At 40.3% G+C, this 13,911-nt stretch overlaps 1 protein-coding gene across 4 annotated transcripts in view; it reads left to right on the top strand.

Moving 5' to 3' along the window:
- HDX (highly divergent homeobox) overlaps positions 1 to 13,911 on the top strand; it is an 80,286-nt gene that overhangs the window by 50,753 nt on the left and 15,622 nt on the right. For 3 of the 4 annotated variants that reach the window (XM_063431854.1, XM_063431851.1, XM_063431853.1), the window contains one exon: positions 13,752 to 13,834. In XM_063431854.1, the coding sequence (XP_063287924.1) occupies positions 13,752 to 13,834 (83 nt within the window). The remainder of the gene's footprint in view (positions 1 to 13,751; positions 13,835 to 13,911) is intronic. The other variant, XM_063431852.1, reaches the window with a different exon arrangement.

Below are 13,911 nucleotides of genomic sequence, written 5' to 3'. Positions count from 1 at the left end.
TTCAAAGTTATGGTAAAAGTAGCCGAAATGGGAAAATCTTCCAAGTCAGCTATGCTCCTAGTTTCTCTTCATTGGACTTCAATTTGAAATTTAGTTAAAATTCTCCCTTAGTGCATAACCCTGTAAATCACACAGCAGTGATGTGATAGCAATTGAAATGTCCTTCTATGAGATCAGCCAATGTTCAGCTGACATTCTTTTGATCTCGGTACATCTTTAATACTGCATTGCATTCAAGCATAGCCCTCCAGTGTCCTTAGGCAGGGTTTAATTTCATTCACAAGGACTGTGCAATGCTGGCTCAAACTAATTTGCCCTCAAGGTGTTAAATTCTAGTTCTGGCTAAAGTGGAGGAGAAAGCTCTTGTCCCTATCGAGTTCCAGTTTTGGCTCCTCCAGATACATCCTTTTTTTTATCAGATGAATTAAATATAACTCTATAATGCACATTAACACCAATAACTTTCCGTAGAGGTTGTTATCGCCCGAGTACAAATTTTTAAAGACATTCTGTGTCTCTAATGTGTGCTTTGTTTACAGTGCATTATAATTACTAAATAATTAGCGTGTAGCTGGCAAGTTGTGAATAAACGAGGACAGCTTACATCTTTTAAGGCTGTAATGATCTAATGTTGCATTTTAATATTGCAGAATGCAGATGAATGTACGAGGGGAAACATATTGAGTTTCGGAATTTGTTGCTGCAGATTTTCAATGTTTTTAGGATAGAAATCACTTTACCAGAAACAGAAGCCGATATCTAAAAAAAACAAAATGGGGCAATAAGCGTGGAATCCAATGGAATCAGCATGAACATTCCATTGGTTTCCATGGTGACTGATCCACTTCTTGAGCTTTGCCCCACTTTTCTGTTTGCAAGCCTTTTTTTTTTATAAATTTATTACATTGTTTCAGTGATGCACATCAAGCATTTGTTTAATTCAAGCACCAGCCTTGCTGGTTTTAAATAAACTCTGCCTTAACACTTACTAGGTATGGTTGTGGGATTCAATGGGTTCACGTAGCTAGTTTAGCTGTGGAGCTGTATGGCTCTGCTTTTAATATAGTGGAACTGAAATAAAAGAACAAAACAGCATTACATTAGTAGCATCTTTGACCCTACTTGTTCCTGTTGTTTTTTTTTTGTTTTTGTTTTTTTTATAAATGTAAATTAGTAAAATTTTAATAATCTGGCTAATTCTGAGCAGTCATCTTTCAGTTTTTATTCTGTTGTGTTATAATGTTGCAAAACATTATTAATTGTTACCTTAAGAAACGGCTATAAATATGGACAAATTACCGGCTCTGGAAAAGGCCTTCTTTGCACTATATCTCCCATATTGCTTATCAAGAAGAACAATGCCTCTTTTGTCCCAAATGCTTTGTTGTCTCTTTGCTCGGCCAACCGTACATTGGTGCTTGGGATGTTGTTGACTACATATTTTATGCTTAGAGGCACAAGACAAATACCATGACCACTACAGTGTGATGTAGTGTTGATTGTGCCATGAGTGGCTTGGGAACGCCTTGAAAGTAATGTGTCAAACCGTTTTATTATGGTTTGACGCTGGCTTTGGACCTGTCAGGCACCAATGTTAAATTCAGTCTACTCAGAGCTGGAGAAGCTGGATGTCCGTTACTCATGACGGCTACTCATTGATCTCCTTAATTTGGTTGAGAGCGCTTAGCTGACATTCTCAACCAATGATTGAATGCCTTCAGCATTCAGTTTCTACAGCTCTGAGAAGACCGAATGTAGTGTGGGTTCCAGTTACTGTCCAACTGTACTAAAACAGATTATGCTGAGATGGTGCTTGAAACATTCCTTTAATGTCATTTGATGACGTTGAAGCATTTGCTTCAGCAGAGGCCACCAATTCTTAGTCCTGCAAAACATACATTTTCTGATATGTATGTTTCTTGAACAGTTGTGACTGAGCGAAGGCCTCTCCCTGGAGCATCTGTTTAAGTTAACGTTGAGATATTATTGCTGTCTTGAATAATGTAGATCTGGCAAACCTAAGACAAAGAGGTTGTCTGTCGTTGTTGAGGTATAAGAGTTGTAACAGTATGAAAATAATAAACAATTGGTATTTTTTTTTCCAGTCTTATAAAACCTTTTTCCAGTTCCTCAATCTTCAACTCTGTACATATTGATAAATCAACTATAATAATTTTTGCCCCATAAAAATACCTCACTTCTCGCCATTCTGGAATAGACTGCTATGATACGTTCCCTTGGCTGTATTTGAAGGTAATTTTGAAGTTGGCGTTCATTTTTGCTTTTAACGGTTGCTTGTGCAGCTGACGTAATCACCTTTTAATAGCTTTTTGTCATTTAGATTAGGTTTCTGTTTACTACTGCTGAAACGTGCGCAGTGTGCAGTCAGCTGTGTAGTTCATTGTATGTCTGGGGTTTGACAAACCTTGCCGCAACATTTTAAATCAGAGAAACGGTAACCTCCCATGAATCCGTCTTCTAAAAGAAAAGTCTTTCTTTGAGATAAACGTTATCCTGTGCCACTTTAAGTAGAGTGGAAAATATGTGGCATCTATGACAGAGCTGCGTATTCTATACAGTAATATGTGATGTATATGTATTGGTGCGTCATCATTCATGAACATTCTAATGTTTGGAATGCAAACCCTAGAAATAACAAAATCTAGAGTTTAATTTACCTTTAGTCCCCCGGAATGCCAATCTCACCACAGCTGCTGCTCCTCCCCTGGCTGTGATCATCATTATCGATAATCTCAGCCAATCCAATACTTACCCATAGGGCTCAAAGTATCTCTAAGGGGAGTGTAAGGCAGTGTTTGCATTGTTTAGACCACAAGGACTGTCTCTTTGCACCACAACCACTACATTAAGCTGTAGTGGTTCTGGTGCTTACTGTACCTTTTAAATATCTGTCATCCATCCTTTTTGTACATCATAAAATACGGCGGAAATTCAACTGTTTAAAGAAAACGAAAAAATCCATTGGCTACCAAAACTCTAAAGATCCACTATTATTTAAAAACACAAATTCATTTATTCAGTAAACCTGGAGTTTTTAAGAATTTACAACACCCAACTCCCAAGCAGAGCTTGGCATTTATTTTCTTTTTATGTTATACAAATAGGTGATCCATCCAGGATGCCCCCCGGTGTTGCTACCCTTACTGATTGGATAAAATATGACAAGCTCACTTTGTCTCATAGACATCATCAACTGTTAACTACTTCAAGAGCAATATCATCTAAATTGTATGCCATTCTCACAATATTGAAGAACTGCAGGACCTGAAAGTTCTTTTGGGCAACCATGTGAGCTGCATCATGTGTACATGTCTGTATGGTGTTCTACCTATTGTAACATATTCAGCATCCCCTTGCGACATCGATACTGAAGTGCGGTAGTGCCGTTCAGCGGCCATGCGTCAATATGTCTGACCCCTGCATCATGTTGATGGACGCCGGCCATAACACCAATTTGTATCCCCACACCCGCCCATGGCAATAACGACGCCAACGTGCATGTGACTTCACACAAAGGACACACATGGACGTTCTGGGGTCAAAGACCGGTTACGGCCAATCGGATCCAGAAGAGGGGTATTTAAACTCGTCTATATCTTCAACTCATTGCCCTGTCGTGGTTTCCCTTAGTGGTTGTCCGAGAGTGCGTTCCTGATAGTTTGTTTCTGGTTATTGACTTTGGCGCCGTTTTGACTTCCCTGTATTCTGGTAACCTTGACATTTGGCTTTCCCTCATCGTTGTGTCTCCTTCTGTGTCCCTGACCTCGGCAAGTATTCTGACTATTCTTTGGTACGTTTGGTCCGGCCATTCTAAGGCCCGGTAAGACGTTACCTTTTAGTCCTAGGTGTGATATAATTCTACGTGCTTGATCACCTAGTAATCCTGACACCTATGTCCATATCTAAAGTTTAATTGTTTTGACTGTGTTAGGGACTGAGCCAAGTAGGGGAATGAGTTTCAGATAAATGAAGCGTCTAATGTCTGTTACTTACCTGATACAGCATGACACAGATCCAGATGTGTCATTTGCTATTAACAAGCCAGACACAGGCTGCTTGTATACCCATCTAGATGTCTAAATAAACCCCTCGGATGGCGTTGCCTGGGTTTCCTGAAATTGGCAATTTTCCTTTTAGTCTCGGTTTCTTATGCCGCTGACAATCCTCATTACCAGGCCTCGGCATCTTCTCTGTTTATTTTCCGTGGATCGGGTCTGCGTTTAGCAGCTCCAGCATGTCCTCCTGTAATTACATGAAGATTTACTGCCTGGTGTTTATTTATGTGTTGCTTCAACGCCGATGAAAGGATTAAAAAATTAACCTGTTAGTGCACTTTGACGCAGATGGTGCGCTGGAGATTCGTTATAGATTCCATTGTGGGTTAATTTTTTTCAGTGCTGGATAACGGATAATGTCCTTAGACTCACAATGTCACTGGAAACATTACCTTTTCTAAAATAATTTATATTATTTGGTAAACTAGAAGTTTAAACTGAAGCTTTTTTGGAACATTCACAAACAGTTATATAAACGTATAAAACGCAGAGTTTTCTATTCTTTTTTTTTTGTGCTCAGAGACATGCTATAGACGTGTGTAGTGCTTCGGTCATGAAGGGGCCATTTCCCATCCACCATTTTAACCCCTTAAGGACACATGACATGTGTGACATGTCATGATTCCCTTTTATTGCAGAAGTTTGGTCCTTAAGGGGTTAAATGAAAGTTGATGAGAAATGGCATGACAGCAGGAAATTAATCAATGTTCCAGCTTTGCCTAATCAGTCCCTACTTGGAAGCCTAAAAAAGACAAAACTTCTCTCTGCATTGTCTTATGTATGTTTGAATGTGCTAGAATTTCATTGGAATTCCAGTGACACCTGTAGGCAGTTAAGATTCTATTTTTATCAAAAGTGTCAGGTCCATTTTAAGTCAGGCTGTACTTCATGGGCAATGTTCAGAACGTAAATTACGTGTTCTGAATAGATTCTTTGAGCATGGAAATCCAAGAAGCAGCTCTCTCATGGTTCCAATTACAACACCCAACTCCCAACCAATTCTGGGTGAACATAGAGTGGCTAAGGGTCGAGAGATTTTGTAGTCCAACAAGAAATCTACCTGCTGGTCACCCTTGCTTTAGATGACCGTTCTTAAGATTAAAAGGTTACTCCAACTAGTTTTTAAGGTTTCATTTTTTGTTTATAATGTCATATTGGGAACTTGTCACTTGGTCCCTCCCTCATTTTTTTAAATTTTTTTTTTTTTTAAATCTGTAAAATAAAGACTTTACTTGAATCAGATTAAGTTCTCCCCATCTTTTTCCCACCTTCCAATAGAGGATTGTAGTTGGACCTTGGGTGCTTCTGCTAAAAGCAGAAGTGGTCATGGAGATTGGAGTAACCTTTTCACTCACAATTTGGTAACGAATTGGAGATGATTTATTAGATTTCTTAAGTGCCGAGAATAAAAATAGACCACAGCTGTCTGTGTGTTTTTACATCTACCACCGAGCTTTTGTGAGCATTAAACATCCTGTATTTCACTACCAGGTAAAAGATGGATTCATATCACATCACCAGAGCTTTGTGTAGACAGCCATTTATACATATATGCCAATACATATATTTTACAAAGATTTTTTATATTTTTAATAAAACTTGCTGTTGTGTGATATCCACGAGAGCAGAGTATTTCTGTGTATTTTTTTTTTGAACAAAAGATCAAAAGGTTAAATAATAATGACATTTTGTTCCAGCCTTCTTTGCCCATATGTACCCAGGGTGTCAATATTCGCGTGGGGCACTGTACCTTATAGAACATTCTACAGGTGATGTTTATATGATTACATCCGACAGTGAAGTGGCCATTAGGGACATTCTTACTCTATGGGGTTTATTTACTAATATTGGAATTGTGAAGAATGAATAAGGGGATGGGGAATTTTAGGTAATACTATATATATACATTTCTTAAATTCTGATTTTGTTTTTGGATTTTTTTTTTTTAAGCCCAGCCATTTTGGTCTAAAATATCCAATCCTCTTTACACTTCTTCAGGATTCCTGGCTCACCGCACTGTGCTTTTAGTGGCTTGAAAATCAGAATTTAGGCTGACTTCGAAAAATTCTCCAACTCTGTTATAGTCACAACTTGACTATTTTAGTCTAAAATTTGCAATACCATTTATAATTCGCTTTAATTCTACGTTAAATGAATAAACCACAGGATGTTAAGAGAAAGAAAAATTGCTGCCTAGGGTCAAATTCATTAATATGCTATATCTTTTGCTGCTGTCCTACGTTTATACCACAAAAGCTGAAACGTGTTTACGGTATGTTAAAACTAGCGTTTTGCTTTAATTTCCATGTTTTAACCAACATTTGCTGCTGTGACTATTGTATACATATTGATACAATTGTTTACAGATCAATAGTGATGTCGTGAACATAAAATTTTCCGTTCGCGAACGGCGAACACGAATTTCCGCAAATGTTCGCGAACGGGCGAACCACCATAGACTTTAATGGGCAGGCGAATTTTAAAACCCAAAGGGACTCTTTCTGGCCACAATAGTAATGGAAAAGTTGTTTCAAGGGGAATAACACCTGGACTGTGGCATGCTGGAGGGGATCCATGGCAAAACTCCCATGGAAAATTACATAGTTGAAGCAGAGTCTGTTTTTAATCCATAAAGGGTATAAATCACCTTTAATCCATAAAGGGCATAAATCCTAAATTGTTTGAAATAACGTGCTTTAAAACAGGTATGATGTTGTATCGATCAGGTAGTGTAAGGGTTACGCCCGCTTCACAGTGACAGACCAAACTCCCCATTTAACGCACTGCAAACAACCGCAAACAGTCCATTTGCACAACCGCAAACTCCCCATTTGCACAAGGTTGGATACCAAGCTAGCCATGTCCCGTTCCTTGTCCTCACTGATGTCATTGAAGGTCTCTTCCTCCACCCAGCCACATACAACACCAAGGGTCCCCGAAAGGTGACAACAAACCCCTTGGATTGCCTGCTGTGTTTGGTCTTCCACCTCCTCAAAGCCACCTTCCTCCTCTGACTCCTCTTCTTCAGACTCCTCTCTCTGCATTGCCTCTCTCTGCGTTATTATAAGGTGTGTTTAGTAGTACTATTCCTATCAGTTGGTCCTCCTACTTCAAATTTGGGGCACTGCGCGTGTAATCTAATGTGCCACCAGATAGGAGTGGTGTGTTAAGTAGTCCCCCTCATCAGGCTTTTTTTAGTCGAATGTATCGCCCACTGTCAGTCCCTTCGGGATCCATCCCTCATTCATCTTAATAAAGGTGAGGTAATCTAGACTTTTTTGACCAAGGCGACTTCTCTTCTCAGTGACAATACCTCCTGCTGCACTGAAGGTCCTTTCTGACAGGACACTTGAAGCGGGGCAGGCCATAAGTTCTATCGCAAATTGGGATAGCTCAGACCACAGGTCAAGCCTGCACACCCAGTAGTCAAGGGGTTCATCGCTCCTCAGAGTGTCGATATCTGCAGTTAAGACGAGGTAGTCTGCTACCTGTCGGTTGAGTCGTTCTCTGAGGGTGGACCCCGAAGGGCTGTGGCGATGCGTAGGACTTAAAAAGCTCTGCATGTCCTCCATCAACAACACGTCTGTAAAGCGTCCTGTCCTTGCCGGCGTGGTCGTGGGAGGAGGAGGATTACTTTCACCTCTTCCTCTGTTAGATTCCCGTTGTGCTGTGACATCACCCTTATACGCTGTGTAAAGCATACTTTTTAATTTATTTTTGGAACTGCTGCGATCATATGCTGACGTATGAGCGAACATTAATACGTCCGCATATGATCGCCAGACAGTCCCACAAGAATGACGAAACCGGAAGTGACTTAATCGGTAAACCGGCAACCGGAAGTGACGGACCAGAATTAGCCGCGAACCGCGGCCATTTTGTGAAGGTCAAAGAAGACGCTTTAGGAGTTTGTGGCGACGGCTGACATTTTGGAGGTGGCGGGAATACACAGCTCAGGACCGGAAATATCCCTTATATGGAAATAAGGGGAGGGATTGATTAATACACACCTGTAATGAATTTTTCATTTTTTGCTTTATAAAAATGTAAATGTTTTCAGTTGAAACTTGTATCTGCACCTTAGGAAGACCCTCTTTATTGGGTCGAAACGCGTTGTGCTTTTTAGTGTTTTTTATTGAGAATAAATTTATTTTTCACCTGTACCTGGCTATCTGGTTCCTGATCTACCTGACTGAGGACTGCAAACACCTCTTGGGGGACGTAGCTCTGATCTATGTACCTGAATGATTTACTCTGCCTACACAGTTTAGAGCAAACTTATAAATGCTCATCAAATTGTGAGTTTGACCAAGATTTACAAATTTAATATTATGTGTTAAACATATTACCCTATGTTGGCATTCTATTTTTACAGAACTTAGGGAGGTCCTACAAATTTGTGGAGCTATATCCTATCTGCGCAATCACAGTCAAAAAAGTGTTGTTTTTTTTAAATGCAAGCTATTGTGACACCAGTGAGTGAGTGGTGGCACTGGGCAAGTGGGCACAGTATACGCTGTGAGCCTGACACACACGCTGGCAGGCGGGCATCTGCAATTAGATTACACAGGGAAAAAAAAAAAGCAGACTGATGTTCTAGCCCCAAAAAGGGCTTTTTGGGGTGCTGTCCTTACAGCAGAGATCAGATGAGTCCTTCAGGACTGTAATGGACACTGAATACACTAGCCTATCTCTCAATTTCTCTATTAAATAAGCAGCAGCTACACTGTCCCTCCTCTCACTAAGAATGCAGCTTCAGAATGAATCTAAAATGGATGCTGTCCAGGAGGTGGGAGGGTCTGGGAGGGAGGGTCTGCTGCTGATTGGCTGGAATGTGTCTGCTGACTGTGAGGTACAGGGTCAAAGTTTCCTCAATGATGACGAATAGGGGGTGGACCGAACATCGCATATGTTTACTATTCGCAGGCGAACCGTTCCGGACATCACTACAGATCAAATTATATTTTAAATCTATGTGTAATAATTGTGCCACGGCCTACTAGTGGAACTGCATCATCAGAACAATAAGTTATATCCTTCTGATTAAAGCACTACTGAGTTTACCAGCCTCCTTCTGTGCTCTGTGCCAGGCTGTTTATACCAGTAGCTAAACGTTGCATCTTTCCACTGGCTAAGCTCAACATTCAACTCAAAATCTGGGATAATTGCACATAGCAAGAGAGCCCTAGGAGAGATATAATTACCTTTAAGGCTCAGGGGAAAGAGGCAGTTTATGCATTAAGATACTAAGAGAAGAAGATAGTGTAGCACGAGCTTTATTTACAGGCATTGCTTAAATAACCATTTATTTAAAAGGTGGAATAGCAGGTCAAAGTAGCCATTAGCTCTCCAACAAACCCCATGGCAAAGACTCGCTGGCAGATTACAGCTGAGCTTGGAGATTATTTTTGTCTGCTCAGCATTCTAAGACCCTGCAGAATTTATGCTTGTTTTGTCCTTTTTTTTTTTTAATATATATATTATTATTTTTAGTCATTTAATGACTGTTACTTATGTAGGACTGAGCAGTGTTTTGCCGCAGTGGCAATAAAATAGTTAACTATAATATTGGCTTCCAAATCAGGCAGCTCTTGAGACCAACATTCTTTCTACTTCCATATATTTTTATTTAAAGTTGCATATGGTGTATGTAATAATCATTTCACTAATTAATTATTTCGAAAAAAAAAATTGGACCAATCGTGTTAATATATAATTTAATATAGGATCTATAGACTACATATTAAATTCTAATTATATTACAGAACTGTAAACATAAACTAATTATCATTTTTATAACAAGTTTATTTTGAGTTAAAAGGGAATTTAAAACAAATCTACATAGAGACGCGGAACTTTCCCCATAGAGATGCATTGATTCAAAGCATTTGTATGAGGAAATGCTAATTGGCCAGGGTGGCGTTTAGCTCCACCTTGACAATCTAAGCCAGGGGTGGGGAACCTTCGGCTCTCCAGATGTTTTGGACTACACCTCCCATGATGCTTTGCCAGCATTATGTGTGTAAGAGCATTATGGGGGATGTAGTCCACAACATCTGGAGAGCCGAAGGTTGCCTATCCCTGATCTAAGCCAATCCAATGCTTTCCTTTAGGAAAGCATTGTGATTAGCTGAGATCATCATTTGTGATTATGACAGCCAAGGAGGAGGATTGGGGTGGGGCCAGACGGAAGGAGACCCAAATGGCGCTGGAACAAGAAATAAGGGGGGTCCACCACCTAGACAGTGGGTTTAGAAGAATAGTGTCAGGAATACATGTTTGTGTTTCTGACACTGTAATGCCCCTTAATACATTATTGAGGGCACTTGCTTTTGATTGAACTTAGATGGTTGCACACATGTTATGTGTTTAAAGGACCGTAGGAGAAAACTGCTCAACCAAACTCCTTTTTGACATGGGGAATAAAAAGTACAAAGCAGCAAGGGGAACGGAGGACATTGTGGGTATAGCAGCAAAAGTGAGCATACTGATATATTCCTTGAATTCTGAATCTATTGCTCGCAATTAACTAACACATTATTTTTATGTATATCATTTGAGACTCGTCATTATAGGAGCACTATAGGGTCAGGAACACAAACCTACAATAAGCTGTAGTTGTTCTGGTGACTATAGTGTCCCTTTAATAGAAGTTCCCTCTGTAAATCACTCTGACTTTCACAAGTTTACCAACAGTGAAGTCCCCTTTGACTTTTAGCATTTCGCATACAGTTTGTCAAAAATTCTGTGGTAATACTAGTTAATATCACATTTTTGTGAGTTATTGTTAGAGCTGGTTATCCCTGTTGATGTCATGATGGACTCAGTGCTTCAAAGTTTACATGAAGGAAGGAAGTTATGTATTTGCATTTTCAAAATGGTGGTTACCACATTCTGGCAACGGATAAGATTGATTTTATATGCACTTCTGCCTGCTAATTAACAGAATCGCTTTATAAGTACACTTAAAGGCACACTCCAAGCACCAAAACAACTGTAGCTTAATAAAGCAGTTTTGGTGTATAGATCATGCTCCTGATGTCTCACAGTTTAGTTATCTGCTATTTAGGAGTTAAATCACTTTAGTTTCTGTTTTTGAAACCCTAGCCACACCTCCCAATGCTAATACTGAAAAATAATTAGTTTTCAATCAGATCTTACAGCACAATGTGTTTAATTTAGAAGTTTATTTAAAAAACCAAAACCGTGCTGTTGATTTTAGTTACATTCAACATAGTTACATTGCTGAAAAGAGACATGCGTCCATCAAGTTCAGCCTTCCTTACATATGTTTTTGTTGTTGATCCAAAAGAAGGCAAAAATACCTAGTCTGAAGTGCTTCCAATTTTGGCAACAAAATAGGAAAAAATTCCTTCTTGACTTTATGATGAACTTTATGTTCAATAATTATTTATTGCAATATGAAAGTTGTGCAAATGTCAACATAGAACATAGAAAATACAAAAAAGTAAGTTGCATACGTATGTCATAGATATCAACCCCACCATGTGGAGAGTACATTGCCGGATCATTCTATAACAAATTAAGGACATAACATGAGAGAGTAGTAGTTCAAGCAAACATTAGTGGAATTTATAATACAGTAGATTTAGACTCTCATTCTCGGCCGACCTGATGTACTCCAGTTATTCCATACAAGATAGAAAAATTGAGGCTTGAGCAAAAAAAAAAAGAGAAAAAAATAAAAACCGAAAAGGTAAGGGAGGGGGCGGGGCCTGACCACGAAGCTGAGAGGATGCTAGCCTCAGCAGCTCCTGCAGCACTTGACAAAGAAAGCAGATTTTTATTGTCAAAACGGTGATCAATCGTGACAGGCCACCAAATGTGAGGTGCCACCGAGAGGAACAAACAGACACCACCCAAGAGACATTACGAGCACCACTCACTCGCCAAGTGTCAGAGGCCTACACGCATGGCGTACGCGGGAGGGACGGCAACTTTTTCAGACGCCGCAACCGGCTGCACATCTGAATATAAGTCCTCGTTCCCCCCCTCTGGACCGGTGGGGGTCATCCCGGTCTGCCCCCACATAACGAGCACCTTCCTCCGAAAAGCTCCAGGGCACCGACAGGCATGAGCCACAAGGCCAAACCAAGATGTCCGACGGCACCGCGGTCCACACAATACGCCAGACATCCAGCGACTGGGCAGCAGCCTTCCAAGCAAAATTCGACACCATATGCAGGTGACTCTGGGAGCGACTGGAGAGTAGGAGACAGCCTCCTGCGCCAACACCAGAGCAACGTCCCATAAAAGGTTAAACGATGGGGTGCTGCTGGAAAGACCCCAACCAGCCAACGCTACAACTGTACCATGCACTACTGTTGGCCCACCCGGGAGTAGAGCCACACAGGGATCGACCCCTACGTACCAACCTGCTGAAGAGGGCAAGACACATGCTGCAGCGGCGGATTGCAACCCTGCACAGACCCCCATCGGGGAAGGACTTGGCTCCGAGAGGGCACAGAGTCTGGGGAAAAATGGTATAGGCTCTAAGAAGATCACGGGGCTGGAGGGAAGCCTTGGCCGGGCGGCGCTGTGAAGATCACGTGGAGGCGCGGAGTGCCAAAGTACAGCAAAGGAGGCTCACAGACATCCGCTCCAAGCCTATAATCAAGGCCTCCAGAAGCGGCATCGGCTAGGCGTATGTGGACTGACTTGCCAAACTACTTACAGCCCTAGCCCACATACACACCGTGAGAACTTTGTATTTGCTCGGCTGATAGTTTGCCTACTAACTAACTTCTGGTATATCATAACACTCTTTGCCTCGTTTCAGAATTCCACGCCTGATATACCTAGTCTAAGATATTTAAGCTAACACAATCTTGAATTTTTACCCATACCACCTGTTCATAGGCTTGCAGCAACAGTAAAGCATGTATATGACTTTAATATAGTAACAGGTTTCTCAGCACTACCGTGTTTCATATTACTTACCGTATATAAGCTATGATAGACCATGGTTAAATAACTCTAGCAAACAATCTTAATTGATTCATTTCTACATATGTTCAAGCAAAATTCAGCATGTTTCTTATCGTTCCGCATGTTTATTATAATATAAAATTGTGCACGTTCACTCTCCTATCCCAATTGTAAAGCTTGATAGGATGCCAGAGGATATAAAAAAAAAAAAAAAAATTATGGAAAAGGAGGGAGGGGAGCTAGAAGGATCTTCCACCTATTCCACGGGTCAAGGACTGTCCGACAACCCTCACACCTCAAACCACACAAATCTAATGACAGCTGTAATTTCATGTTTGTTGCTCAGCTTCCCATATATTTGTTGTTAAGTGAACTTTAATCACACACAGGATGTTGTTAAGTGAACTTAATGGCTAGTGAGTAAGTGGAAACTTTGTCCCCTACACGGACTGAAATCCGTATTTTCAATAGTACAAATAAGGGGAGGTGAGATTAAAAAAAAATATATTTGGAAAAAAAATAAAATTCTAAATTGATAACAAAACTAATTACAAATGAGTGAGGCGGTTATTATAATTACAATATAATAATAGCATGCACATGAATTATTTGATCTTTAAACAATCGATTGCTTATTTTTCTTGCAGAATGATGCCACAGAGGATGGCATGGATTGTCCTAATGACATATGTCAAAAAGAATATTTACTCTCTCCTTGTCTTTCAGCAGATGAAATGACGGAGACAGGACGGAATGATGACATCATTATCAAACAAGACAGTCCAGATGTTTTCGCTGTTGAGAATGTGGTTAGTATAACACTTTGAGAAGATCTTCTGTGATTATCACACTATCTTTTAAAGGAACACTCTAATCAGCTTAATGT

The sequence above is a fragment of the Pelobates fuscus genome, chromosome 9 (assembly GCF_036172605.1).
Source record: "Pelobates fuscus isolate aPelFus1 chromosome 9, aPelFus1.pri, whole genome shotgun sequence".
Taxonomy (NCBI): domain Eukaryota; kingdom Metazoa; phylum Chordata; class Amphibia; order Anura; family Pelobatidae; genus Pelobates; species Pelobates fuscus.
Note: the sequence above shows the minus strand (reverse complement) of the source record. Positions and strands in the feature narration are given on the sequence as shown.